This window comes from Mya arenaria, chromosome 2 (assembly GCF_026914265.1).
Source record: "Mya arenaria isolate MELC-2E11 chromosome 2, ASM2691426v1".
Taxonomy (NCBI): domain Eukaryota; kingdom Metazoa; phylum Mollusca; class Bivalvia; order Myida; family Myidae; genus Mya; species Mya arenaria.
This window is the reverse complement of record NC_069123.1, coordinates 47,033,655-47,048,441: the sequence shown is the minus strand read 5'-3', so window position 1 is coordinate 47,048,441 and position 14,787 is coordinate 47,033,655. Positions and strand designations below refer to the sequence as shown.

Genomic DNA, 14,787 nt, shown 5'->3' with positions numbered 1-14,787 from the left:
ATGTTTCATGTTTGTTACTGAAGACCTTTGCTAAACACACAAATACACAAGTCCTTTTATAATTATTCGATAAACTACCATGTTATATCATGCATAGGACGCACTTTTTTACCCCAATTCTCGTCTTAAAAAATGCCTGCCTCCTTTCTATGCTATTAGAATTTCATCTGGGTTTTTTCCAAGTCCATTTCAGGATGAAAATATTGGACCGGGGAAGAACGCGGTAATAGTAAGTATATGAACTGCGTTACCGAAGAGAACAACTGACTTAGGTAAAATCACGCAAGTTAACACACGCAGAAATATATTGAATGTTTACTTTAAAATGATTTATTGAGAAATAAATTGAAAACAAACATGAGTGTTTACTTTTTTACAAAAGGGACGCTACTCACAAAAACTCGATGCGAGTCAGCACTTTAACTGGATTGAGTTAAAACGGCAACGGAAAATATCAATTAATTGTTGTTCATGATTTTAATGTTTCGATATTTTACAAAAAAATTTGTTGTATGTTACTGTTTTAAAAAATTAATAATTAAGGAATGTGCATAATGCAAAGTAGCATTATTGTCACTATCAAATCTTTTCAAATGTGCGAAGGTGTGAAAAACACCCACTGTCTGTCATTAGAAAAACATCAATAGAACAAACTATTGCGATGGTTAAATACCGTATGGTTGTTTGTTCGCACTTAATCCGACGTGCCTTCCACTGGCAAGGCTAATTACCGACACGCATTAATTATGCCGACATGCTATAATCCGCACAGCGACAAGCCTTATCAAAACAATCATCAGTTTTGCTGCGATTGCAACAGTTGACTGTCAGTCAGAAGGCGTGTCGGGACTGTTACGGCATTTGTATGAGTCTTATAATATGCGTGAATGTTCTCAAAATGTCAAGACATATAATATTGTTGAGTACGCTAAATTACCAAAATACGACGATAATTATAAAAATACACAAGACAGTTATCGAAATATGCCTTATATACAATTTTTTGTTTGTTTTTTACTTCAATGTATGTTATAAATACTTTACCAACCTCAATTTTTCGGCTCCGATTTTGACATTTTTCCGGTGCGTCCTATCTTATATATTAAGGGTTTTTACCCATTTTCTCAAATATTTTTTGGCCTGCGTCCTATCTATGCTAGCGTCCTATACATGATATAATACGGTATCTGATTATTGTGCATTAATATATGTTCCTAGTTCAAACAACAAGGACACATTAAGCATAGAGTCTACAAATAGGAGAAAGGGCTCAGCACAAGACATATGTTACTTCTATCTTCACTGAGCCCTTATGGTCACATGACAGAAAAAGGCACTGAACTACACAGCACACTGACATTACTAAAAGAAAGCATCTTCATCCATACCCGCCAAAAAATATAATATGAAATAAAAATAAGTCTAAAAGCCATGCATCATTCCAGGTCATACAATAAATTCCCTACATTAAGGTCATTAATATTCTACCATCATTAGACCATAATTTCGCAAAACATCTAAAGTCTCTTATGACTAGATAAAACTAAGCTAACTTTTTTTTTATTTTGGTATAATATGTGTGGAATTTTCATTCGGACAGGTTTTGGACTATTAAAGGAAATTATCTTCATGACAATCACAGTAAACTCATTTTCATTAAGTAAAATAAAGATCATGTGGCTTCATGAATTAACCTACATGAACTTTTAACGCCTTCCGAAAAAAGGAGTATTGTTTGTTCTGGAATAATGACTGCCTATTATATGTTCCGTAAAACATTTTGTAAAGGATAATCCTTTCTCCCCTCATAATTCCCATTAATAAAGTGCCTGTGTCTTATACGTATATATCATATATATTTTTCCGAACTCCATTTCAAGCTAGGGAGATAAATGCCAGAAATATGTTTGTTTACATTTCACATCAAAGGGACGTTACTCACATCGATTGATGAATTTAGTTATATCAGCAATAGATAATTGAGCACGGTTAGGCATCAGCAGATGACAACAAAATTTTAATAAAAGTAATCAATAAGTTTCGAATGTGTATGATAGTTTGAATGTAGTATGATTCTGTACTGAACAAAAAATGAACATGCAACATGCGAAGTGGCATCATTGACCACTGTTGATGCCTGAAGGTGTGAAAAACTCCCTCTACCTTACAGCTGCTGCCTCGCTATACCTATAGTACAAACTGTTGCAATGACAGTGTTGTTCATACCATTGTACCACATATTTGAAATACTAAGCTAAGGTGTTGAGCACATTTAAGTACAATATACGCCGTTGCTTATACAATTTGCGATGACAACAAGTAATCTGAGGGATTCGAGTTCAACATCGGGATGACAGAATGTAATTGTTGTTTATTGATTACGAAATACAGTAAAGCAATTAGCTATTTATGTGCTTTATACCACTTGCACCATTGTTATTTCAATATAGTTTATCATTTATGTACATGTGCTGTACTATTTAATAACCTTTGCCATTTTCACAATTCAATAAAAAATTGTCAAAACAAATATGGTGGCTCCTCCTGATTTTTGTTGTATTTTTTTGCCTGTGTCCTATATTATGATAGCATCCTATACACAGTGATTAACGGAATGTTCAGTGTTGTTAGCTTGTTGTAGAAACACTCTTCTTGTGACACTTTTTTGTTTTATCATTAAAGTCAAGAGTTACATAAACAATGTATCAACCTATATTGTGTGCTTTTAATTGATTTTCTAGCCATGCTTTATGTATTTGAAATTCTAAAATTACTGGGCATATGAAGACCATATCAAATTTCTTTGTTTAATTGTGTTTAAATTGTGTTGTAATGTTGCACAAAATTGTATATTAATACCATACATCTGTATTTTGTCATTGGCCGGTGGCCCACTAGCAAATAAACGTTGTCATTATCTACATGTAACAGAAGTTCGGTAAAAGGTTTTATGTATAATTGTTTTAATTAGTAGGGAATTGATCTGAAGGAAGGAAGGCAATGAACTATGAGGTAAACCCATTGTGTTAGCTTGGGTTTTGGAATGTCAGACATTCAAGAACATCAGGGAGCAAATGTCAACAATACAGCGAACAGATGTCCTTCACATTATCTTTCAGGGCCAAGCTCAGCAGCCAATAATTGACTGTGATTTTGTTTAAACGCACAAAGATCAACAATCCAAGTGAAAAAGCCAGGCAAAACAACAAACAGAATGTTGATGCAAATACCTGTCATTTCGGAAGGTGAATATTTTCAATTATCACCTCAGGTGCCTATCTGTAGGAGACATTTTGGAAGCATTCATATGCTGTATGCAAATTAGTTCACATTTTGGAAGCATTCATATGCCGTATGCAAATTAGTTCCACATCTTAAAATGCATATTTTCTGCATTACAGTCATATGTGTTCATATTTTGTGTCGGCATGAATTATATTTGTATGATCTTAGTATCCAAAAAATAGCTGAATTAAAATATTGCATATTATAAAAATGCCATACTAAAAAAAACTGCTTTAAATGGGCCCTTTCACAGTCTACGGAGTGGAATATTTATAGCTGTTTTGCACTCTGATTTTTGTAAGAAATTGCCAACATTGAGATCATTTATAATGACAACGCTGCTGTCACTGTCGACTGTATGACTATTACTCAACACTTTTTATCTTAAATTAATTGGGTTTAACCCCTCATATGAATGTGTCAGAGAAGTAAACAAACCTGAACAACAAAGTAGAAAACGGCAAGAGGAAGCATTACAATTAGTATCCATGGAAAACCACGCCCTACCACTATCACCGTGGCAACACTTTCAAGGAAACAGTGCAGTACATAGTGAATACTTCTGGTAATTATATTGTCAATGGTGTCCAGATCCTTGCCAAATCTGTTGAGTAATCGGCCAGATGGAGTGACATCAAAGAACTCCATAGGCGAGGCCATAACATTCCTAAGCAAGGTATGGTGAAGTATCTTTCCGGCTTGAATGTTGGCAATATACAGGAATGTTGTTCCACAGACATTAAACAAGCCTGGAAATTAGAAATGAAACACCTAATAAACAACTAAAAGTTAAAGTGTGTAATTTTGAAACAAAACAAAACAGAATTCTTCATGGATTACAACCTGTTTAAAATTCGAAATCTGGATGTCCTTACATGGTAAGCCAATGGTATTTTTCCTGAACAAGGTCAGTTGTTTTTCGAATGATGAACAGGGATATTTTCATTGCTTTTAATCAAATTTAGTCCTTTTTCCAAGGAACAAAAAAATTAAAATCATACAAGCAAGTTCATTTGCTTGACCAGCCAGGTCAAGTGTAAGAGCAGAACATATAAAGGAATAGAGCCATGAACAAAGGAATCTAGACATGAACAAAGGAATCTAGTTGAATTTGATTAATGTTTAGTAATAGTCTCCATGTTATTTTTATATAATCGTTCATATCACAGCATAATGACAGTTTAACACAGCAATGTAGTATTTAAAGCAGGGTTGATTTGTAGCAAAGCAAAGAAAATTGCTCCTTTTTATTTGCAAAATCCTGATTACGATCGATCGATGACTACAAACATTATGCAAGCAGGATGATTTTCTGGATATTTTAAATACATATTCTACTCTTTCAGGCCAAAAAGCACCATTTCCTGAATATCAGATAAATCTAAAAAAAAGAACCTCCCAGACATTTCCATTGAATTTATGTTGAAATAGGCTCCATGATTTTGGAGAAGATTTTTTTTAAATTGATGACAGATGATAACAGACATGCAATAGCAGATGACAGCGATAAAGAGTCATAGTCAGCATTTATTATTATTTATTTCACTTGAGCTTTGTATGTAACCCCAGCAATGTCTAGCCTGCCTATTGAATAAAAAATCATCAGTTCTGAGAAATATTGTTGGAACTAAAATCAGGAAGTGTTTCAATAAATATGGAAATTATATTGTTTTATTGGCATTGTTCTTTGACTTCGAATGTAGTTGGTGAAAACTCCATGACAAAGCAAGGAAGTGATGTCAAACAACAAAAACTACAAGAAAACTGACCCCGGTGTGTGACCTTGACCTTTGACCAAGCTTGATGCATGAGCAAGCTACATCCTGAAAAACCTGATATACAAGGAAATCTGACCAAAATCCCTCCGACTGCAACCTTGATTTTAGAGGCCTCAAAATGGGTTTTGCACACAATATGCAGACTTGTCATGGCAAACACTTGTGCCAAGTCATTTTTAGATTCACTTATACATGGCTTAATTACAGCCAAGACAAGCAAAAAATATATGGATTCTTTGATCCGTTCCAGTGGTCACATGGTGGAAACTACACAATTTCAATACTCTGTAGCATTTTTGGCATGCTGGACTCCTTACCTGAAGTGTTATACCTACAGCTGGACAATTGCCCAGGAGCAAACAAAAACAGGTATGATTAAGTTTGTAAAAAAATGAATATTATTCTCAAATAAATGACTATTTTGTAGGTTAAAACATTCAAAAATAACAAATTAACTATTAATGCAGAATGAAATAGACTCAATTTGAATGACTATTCTACATGTTTTACTTCAAAAGTTTTCATTTCATTTTTTTGCAGATTTGTCATCGGATTCCTTGCCCTTCTGGTTCAGGCAGGAATATTCAAAAAAATTAAACTTTCGTTCCTCATGGTTGGACATACCCATGAAGATATTGATCAGTTGTTCTCAAGGTACATGTCTAATTGAATAAAACATGAGCAATTAAGCTACAAAAAACATTATTCATTTGCCATAGATATGAAATACCAAAAAATGTCGTCAAAATCGACAGATTGCCATCTAGCAAATTAAAGGTAATCTATTAAAAAAAACCACTCATTTTCTTCGTCAAAAACATTTAAACATAAGCACATAATGGAACCTACAGAATGGGATATTTATGAAAGCATTGTTTCAAATAAATTTTGCATGCTCTAAAACAATATGAGTTAGTTCACATAATGCATGGGTATTGTACTGATATTTAAACATCCGAGTTTTAACATGAAAACATTGATCACTTATCAAAATTATAATGATTTTATCTGCAATGTAAATGATATTTTATTCAGGTTTTCAACCAATGTGCGAGACAAAATGATCATGACACTGGATAGCTTGATGCAGTGTTTTGAAAGATGCTACAGGCCGACACCTACAGGTATTGTTATAGAAAATAAATGAGATGAAATAATCATTAGTATAATAAGTTACAAATATGGTTTCATGCCCTAGTATACACCATATCGGTCATCTACTGACTCTGTAACGTATAAATTATATCGAGAATCACTTTACATTTTCAAATTATTAACTTATTCATTGGGACTATCATCTGAAACCAAACTCTGTACCATTTTTGGTACAATATAATTTGTTGACCAATCGGGAAAAGTATGCCTGACCAGTTGTGGACCAATGGCATTGCATCATTCATGTTGGAGACCTGACCTACCTCTTTTCCTAACTACATTGATTAAAACCAAAAAAGCATAAAACTTTGTATGAAAAAATACAGCCTTTAATTTTAAATTCCATTTGTTCTTTCTTATTAAAATAGTTGTAAATCATAAAAGTTAAATACAGTTGATGCCCCATTGGCTTGAACTCGCTTGGCTGGAATTCCTTGTTAGCTTGAAGTGGAGGTAAATGACTGGTTTTAATACACTGAAGGGAAGCATTCACGCTTGGCTCGAATTTTTCGAATTATTTTCGAGCCAATGAGGTTAAAATGTACTTTTTTTCAAACACCATTTTTCATAAATTGAGCTATTAATTAGTGCTTTTGCTTGTTTGAAGAATGATAATCAAGATCCTAAAAATCAATTCATTTCAGCAATTAGGACAACTAGCGTGTGGAACTGGTCTGAGACAATGGACATCAATTCAATCAGAAACCATTCGCGTCCACATCTATTCAAGTTTGTCAAAGATGATAATGGCACAGCGATATATTTCAAGAAATGGAGTACTGATCAGGTCTTTGTTTCATTAACAAAACCATTCATATTAAAATCTACACTTAACAATACTCATACATGTAAACAATACACATTCCTGTAATGTATAATTGCATGTATCTGACTACAGCATACATTTTGTGCAGCCATGAGCTGATTTTAATAATAATGGTAAATGAATCGATTGATGAACGAAAATGCCGAAAGGCAGTTAATTTAAGGAATGGAAGTTGAGGTGTAAATATAAGTAACATTACCAAGCAACTACACTGAGATCATAGGGGCATTCGAATGTTTCAGGTACAAGAATTGTTGATTTTGTATAAATTTTCCTCAATATGTATTATACATAAAGCAATTACATTTTGAACAGGAATGGACAAAATGTGAAGGCTACTTGCTGAAATGTGACACGGTCAAGAAGTGTTCCAGAATGCCATTGATACCTCCATGTTGTGAAAAGGTTGATGAAAAGGTTACAACTGATACCTTCTCAATCTGCAAGTAAGTCACTTTCAACCTCCTTTTTCAAAATACAATGAACATTAACTCACTGTAAGCCATTACAAGTGACATAATCATACTTATTCATTACCATTTTCACACAAAAGCTATATTATAAATTAATATCCCAACCTGCCCTAAAACTTTAACCTAAGTCCCATAGTCAAGCAGGGGCCATAATCTGTGTAAATAATATTATGGAGTTATCTAACCTCATCATGTGATGGTCCTGAACAACTGTTTGAAGTATTAAGTCAATTTAATGTAGGGTATTGGACTTAAAAGTGAAAATCCCAACTTGCCCTAACACTTTTACGAGACACCGACGCTGATGCTGGGACGATTATTATAGCCCACCTATTATTCAAATAGTCGAGCTAAAAATAAAAGACTTATTCGTTACCTCAGTTCATTTCAGTTAAAATTTCATCACTAAATTGCCTACATTGTGCATTTCAGATTTTATGATGACGAAGTGTCGGGACAGTGGTGGGCAGATTTTTTCCAAGACCTCAAAGAGCAAGGTACAAATAGATAAGAAACTGTACCACCAGCAGATTTACATGGTGCGCACTTTGCTACGCATCCTCTTAATTTGTTGACTTTTTTGTGTCAATATCAGATAATTTGTATGAAATGCGCAACAAATATTAATAAACACAAACTTTTGAATCGGCCATTGGGAGAATACAAATAAAATATAAAATAGTGAAATATATAATAAAAATAATTATATCACGCACTGTACATAACAAATAATAATTTTTTTATGAAGAATTTAAACTTAAAATTACATTATAAACAGTATGACGGCCAAATTTGGATAGTCATAACCAAATGAAATTGATGAACCATTGAATGCAACAATAACTAAACACAATTAATTTGGTCTTTCTACAGAAGATAGAGAGTATAATGCAGATGACATAATCTCAACCCTGAAAGCAAAGGCCCTGCATGAACAAATCAACCAACAACCTGCAGCTCAGCAAGAAGAAAAAGAGGATGAAATTGCACCGGTAAATGATAGCATGTAGTCATTTTCAAGTGCTACATCTTTTTTCTTTATGCTGCAAAAGTCCCATTTTAGCTTGGTTTAGTAAAAATTCAAAAAAAATCATAATTCATTTCTGCTTCATACAACATGGACGCTGATTAAAAGTGATTAAATTGCATCACATTGATTGTATATCCACTGAAATCATAGTGAAGTAATTCATACCTGCAAACTTCTGGCCACAAAACATATTCAACTTAATACTTTCATTGCATAAACAAGGCTATAATAAATAATCTGAATAATCCTCTGATTCAATATTTGTTCATGAACTATTGTAACTTAACCTTGGATATATATATATATATATATAATCTTCAACATTACAGGTCATCATTGGACAAGCACCAAAAAAAAAGCCAACCCGTAACCTACAAACTAATGACATGGTCCTTGTGGACACAGTGAGATATGCGGATGAGTGGCCGCAGGTTGCCAGTGTGCTTAAGATTGAGGACACATCTGTAACCGTTCAATGGTTTAAAGGGGCGAAAACTTCCCAGTGGACACCAGCATCAAGACGTATTCCAGGCAAGCGTGGGAAAACAGAAGCCTTCACAGAAACAATATCAAAAAGTGTTATTTGGTATGGTGGCTTTTCATTAACTCCAGGTGGACTTCTCCCAAAACATGCAAGGGATGCCCTTGACCAATACTTCGACGATTAACAATGTTTACCACCAGTGATTTATTTCGCGGTGCAATGTACTGCTTTCTAGCAGTTGCTTCCTTTTACGAAGATGTGTTCAATTGTACAAAAGTAATAATATTTTACTAAATCATTGATTACAGCTCCTGTTATTGCATTAAAAAGGCAATGATTTGATTACAGATGAAACAAAATCTTGATACGATTAGCTAGTTAACAGCATAATGTATGCAAGATCTATGAATATATATGACATCTTTAAATCGGCATTTCACATATTGACAGTAAACGATGTCTAGTGTAATCCACGACCAAATGATACATAACCCAAGCATATGTCATCGACATATTTCAGTCATCCATTTTTGTGTTTTAAAACCAAAAAAATAATACAATTTCAAATAGTATTCATTAAAACACAAACACGAGGTGTGATTTTGATGTTGCTAAAACATACTCTTGATATATAGCATAGCTATGTTTTAAATGATCTTACCTTAGGAAATATCTTAAATTTATCTATTACTAATCATTCCAAACCACACTATTTTGACCAGGAAACAATGACTCTGATGATGTCACGAATACAATAGCTACGTCATAGGTCAATCGGTCTGATATTTGATAATTGTCCAATTAAATCAATGAATTTTTTATTGTACAGTGGAGGAAATGTTGTTTTTCTTATAAAATGAACTAAAAAACACATATGCAATAAAACGGTTAAAAAACGACGCCGGGTTGCCATCTGTCCATAATGGCACACCTGGCCTTCGATGACCCTAGGGCCATTACAGACCAGGTGTGCCATTATGGACAGACGGCACACCACCGCCGTATATTATCCTCTAAGTCATTTACTTGAACCAACTTAGAAAACGTTCTAAATTGTACTTAAAATACAGAATCAATAATCAAAACTATGTTTAAGTGAACACATCCCCTTTAAAGGGGCTGTCTCATGTATGGGAACCAAATAAGTTTTTTCTGTAACGAATCTCTAGACAATGATGTAATAGAATGTGATACGCTTTGATATCATAATTGTAAAAAAAAAATACCAAAAATCTTCAGTTAGTAAGTTTTAATGCTTGTACACGTCGATGCCAAGTTTATGTTAGTTTGCAAAATTTCTCTTTTCTTTTTCGTTATTTTATCATACCTGAATGCATTCCATTTAAGTGTTAATTCTATATTGTTTAGCAATGTTTTCATTGTTTGAGCTACTCCTCATGTACAGGGAACCAATTTTGCAATCATTTTAATTTTGAAAAAATAATTCAAATTTGCAAATATGTCAGTTCATTATACCCGTGACAAACAAAGTTTGAAGGGGATATATTGGAGTCACCCTGTGGTCAGTCGGTCGGTCGGCCGGTCGGTCGGTTTGTTGGTCATTCCGTTGCAATTTACCTTGACCGGATTAAACTTCATACTATGAGAGAGCATAATGAGAGGAACTGCAGTGTACAATAACCATAACTCTATTCTTGCTTATTAATGACTAATTGCCCTTTGTTACCGGTACTTTTTTTGTCCGAAGAATAACTTGAAAATTACTATATGGAAATCATTGAAACTTCATACAATGGTATAGCACAATGAGAGGAAGTGCAGTGTTCAAGAACCATAACTCTACTTTAGCTAATTACTGAGTTATTGCCCTTTATTTGTTTTTTTGCTGTCAAATATTTTTCCAGCCATTAACTTTCAAACTACTAGATGGAATTTATTAAAACTTAATAATACAATGGTAAAGCAAAATGAGAGGAAGTGCAGTGCACAAAAACCATAGCTCTATTTCAGCTAATTACAGAGTTATTGCCCTTTGCTACTTTTTTCTTGTCCGGAGCTTAACTTGAAACCTATAAGAAGGGATTTAATAAAACTTCATACAGTGAGAGATCTTAATGAGAGGGAATGCAGTGAACAGGAACCACAATTCTATTTCAGCTGATTACAAAGTTACTGCCCTTTGTTACCTTTTCTTGTCTTGAGCATAACTTGAAAATTATTAGATGTAATTTAATAAAATTATAAGAAGGGATTTAATAAAACTTCATACAGTAATAGATCATAATGAGAGAAAGTGCCGTGTACAAGAACCGCAAATCTATTAAAGCCAATTACAAAGTCACTGCCCTTTGTTACCTTTGTCTTGTCTGGAGCATAACTTGAAAACTACCGGATAGAATGTAATACAACTTTATACAATGGTACAGCACAATGAGATGGAGTTCAGTGTACTTAAATCATTACACTATTTTAGCAAATTACAGAGTTATTGCCTTTTCCTGTGTTTTTTTGTCCGTACAGTCACTTTAAAACTACTACATGGAATTTCATAAAACTTCATACAATGATAAATCATAATGAGAGGCGGCATTCGGGGGTATTAATCATGTTCAGTGATAGCTCTAGTTAAAGTTATCCAATTGACTGGTTGTCATGAAGAATATGTAACTTTCATCTTAATAAGCATGTATATTTGTGAAAAGTCAGTCTTAATAACAAAACATAGTCATTTCTAGCCCCAAAATAAATGCAAACCATCCCTAATACAGTCTTGAGTCTTTCATGAACCACTTACCTGACTTATACAAGGATTACATGTTAAAAAGTAAAATGGCGAACACCTATGGTGAGCCCCAAGGTCCCCTGCACACTGGGGTTGCCTTGTTAACCAACCATCACCCACTGCAAACTACTAGGAGTTAGTATGAATTAAAGTAATGAGAAGAATGGATGAATGGTTGGAATGAATTTTCAGTGCCTATCACTTCCAAAGTTAGAGGCCATGTCAGATTAACAAGCTCTAGATTAAGACAATAAAAATTTGAAAAGGGCTCTGAAAATTCATTAATCCAGAACGGTTATGTGTGACAGGGATATGCAATGCAGGATACACAAGAAACATGCGTGCACACAAGCATATATACGGTACAGCCATCATGCATATCAACAATTTTACCGCCTACCATATCACTATGTTATAAACACCATAGCATGTGAATAGGTAGTTAGTGGACTATGGGCATCTAGTGTTACCATGTTTCAATAAAACAAGACAAAAAACACAAGTATTCAATTGCTGAAAAAAGCAAACAAAAGCTTTAAAGTGGCCATAATCCCATTGTGTGGCAGTGAACCTTAATTTCAACCACTCTAAAATAACAAATAAGCTAAGTAGCAGGGTCCGATATAGTAGCTTTGTTGAAATGCAATTGTTGGTAATAAGTGAAAATTTGACTTGCTGAAATTTTCATTTCGCTTATTAGTGAAAAGCAGATTTGTTGGTGCACACACCAAAAATGAAACTTTGTTGAATTGTTCCAGTTTCTTGAAGTACAAAGCTGCATTGTTGATGCATGCACCAACAATGCCGCTTTGTTGAAGTGTTCTAGTGCCTTGAAGTACAAAGCTGCATTGTTGATGCATGCACCAACAATGCCGCTTTGTTGATGTGTTGTAGTTCCTTGAAGTACAAAGCTGCATTGTTGATGCACGCACCAACAATGCAGCTTTGTTGATGTGTTGTAGTTCCTTGAAGTACAAAGTACCATTGTTGATGCACGCACCAACAATGCAGCTTTGTGTAATTATTCCAGTTCTTTGAAGTACAAGGTGCAGTCGTTATTGCCCATTTTGGCTATGTTATCCTCAACTTTGTTAAACAATGTTTTGTGGAAGGGAACATGGCTTTTCTAGATTTAATGTGGTTTTCTAACTTCACATAATACAGTGTTTTATGTAAGAACAATGAATGGCATCTGTGTGTGTCAACTTGGATGCAATGAGTCACACTATGGAGGCTCGACCTTCACTGTGATCCTACATATGAATCCAGTATCACATTTGTTTGCCAAGGTGATGATTCAGTATAAGTGTAATAGGATGATGGTAGAAATTACTATATACTATTTATTTGTATACTTCAACTTAAATATTAAAAGTTTAAACAATTATTTTAGGAACAGGCCCTTAACTTTGTGTATTTGAATATATTCAGTAGCCATTTGTGATCGACCACTGAGGCTCATTTTCAGGCAAACGGCCCTATATATAACCAGCATTGTACGATTCATATTTCTATATATGTACATAATTAAATGAATCTGTATTGACAAAATGCTTGCATGTAAGATGTATTGATTTGTTTAAATGAATTGCTGTACTGTTTTGTGGTGTTTGTTAAATTTCATTAGGAAACATAACTCCTTAAAACCCTTTCAAATATTAAGGCTTAGTGCTTATGATTATTTATAAATTTGCCACGGCTGCTTAGCAGCATTTGTTGCCATGTAAAGAATGAATTCTCCTTTTTAATAAAAGTTATGAAATAAGAACCTGAAATTCCTTGGTGAAAATTCATGCTTGTAAACAATCTACCTAGCGCTGGAGCAAATGTTAAAGCTCAATGTTCTAACATTAATTTTGTTCAGTTCACCTAAAAGAGTAAATTTTGACAAATAACACTGCAATGTTGACAAAATCCATCATAATTTTGAATTACATAACACCGTTTTTATCTGATTATATCTGGGACTCTGAAAGTGCAGCTACTCTAAAGTACCAAAGATCTCCCGTTCAAGTTCTGCTGCTGAAAACAAGTTCATTTCCATTTTTTAATATTTCCTGCTTCCTTTTTTTAATAACAGAATTAGTTTTATTGCCAATCTTCCTACTAATAGATGCATTTCATTCACTTTAAGGATATTATTATTTCCAGTGGAATTCTTGAGGAAATTATCTTGACATTTTACATCTTAAGGTTCGTGTTTTTTTCCACTAACATCCAGACAATGAAGGTTGACTTCTAAAAGTACATACAGAATCTTACAAAAACTTGGCTATTTTTTTAACAGTACTTACACACTTGCAAGTTTAAAAACATATGTCTTGTACATTAGCAATATGCATATTCAGTGTTCAGGCCCATTTTTACACCAATGGGACAGATGGACAGATTCACATTCAACAGCTCTGACAACCAAAAATACTCTACATCATTACAACCGCCAAATTTCCCTGTAGTCAAGAAAATAACTGCCCAATTTCCATTTAGTCAATAACTGATTTTATTACTACGCCATATAAGCAATATTTGCAGTTCACATGTGGACCAATTTTACATAACAAGAACACAAAATGTCACAAAATATGACCGTCCTATTTTAAGTCACGATAAGTGGTTGTATGCTAAGCCAAATTTAGAGACAGACATTGAAAATACAGTTTTCAGCAATTCAAGGGTAATAACTTTAAAGTGACAGAGGCAACAAGGTTGATTTTCAAACCTGACCAAATTTGGTGATGTTTGGACAAAGGATTTTGAAACTATTTATGGGACAAAACTGATTTCAGGTAATTTCTATAATGGGCGCTACCTTTTCAGTGACTTAGGTTTTATGGCTTGTAATTGCATTTTTCTGAGATATTATGCCAATACACAGTAATTCTGACCCAAATTTGTGATAATTGTACCAAGACTTCTAACGTTATTGTTCAGACAAGACTGATTTGAGGTAATTCCATTATCTTAAAGACGATAACCCTCAAGTGATTAAAGTGATATGGCTGGTTAAAGGGCG

The 14,787-nt window shown here is 33.9% G+C and overlaps 2 protein-coding genes across 8 annotated transcripts in view; one reads left to right on the top strand and one right to left on the bottom strand.

Moving 5' to 3' along the window:
- LOC128211934 (multidrug resistance-associated protein 1-like) overlaps nucleotides 1–14,787 on the bottom strand; it is an 81,999-nt gene that overhangs the window by 29,117 nt on the left and 38,095 nt on the right. The window contains exon 21 of one of the 6 annotated variants that reach the window (XM_052917104.1): nucleotides 3,724–4,034. The exons of the other annotated variants lie outside the window; for them this stretch is intronic. Within the exon in view, the coding sequence (XP_052773064.1) occupies nucleotides 3,724–4,034 (311 nt within the window). The remainder of the gene's footprint in view (nucleotides 1–3,723; nucleotides 4,035–14,787) is intronic. 6 annotated transcript variants of the gene reach the window in all.
- LOC128211974 (uncharacterized) lies at nucleotides 3,105–10,450 on the top strand. Of its 2 annotated transcripts, XM_052917169.1 has the most exons (9): nucleotides 3,105–3,245; nucleotides 5,314–5,432; nucleotides 5,604–5,717; nucleotides 6,099–6,187; nucleotides 6,863–7,005; nucleotides 7,360–7,490; nucleotides 7,950–8,014; nucleotides 8,391–8,509; nucleotides 8,877–10,450. In XM_052917169.1, the coding sequence occupies exons 2-9, from the start codon at nucleotides 5,365–5,367 to the stop codon at nucleotides 9,213–9,215; spliced, it is 1,068 nt and encodes a 355-aa protein (XP_052773129.1). In that variant the 5' UTR covers nucleotides 3,105–3,245; nucleotides 5,314–5,364; the 3' UTR covers nucleotides 9,216–10,450. The 2 variants fall into 2 exon arrangements, with proteins under 2 accessions (XP_052773129.1, XP_052773137.1); XM_052917177.1 differs by lacking the exon at nucleotides 3,105–3,245 and having other exon boundaries at nucleotides 5,304–5,432.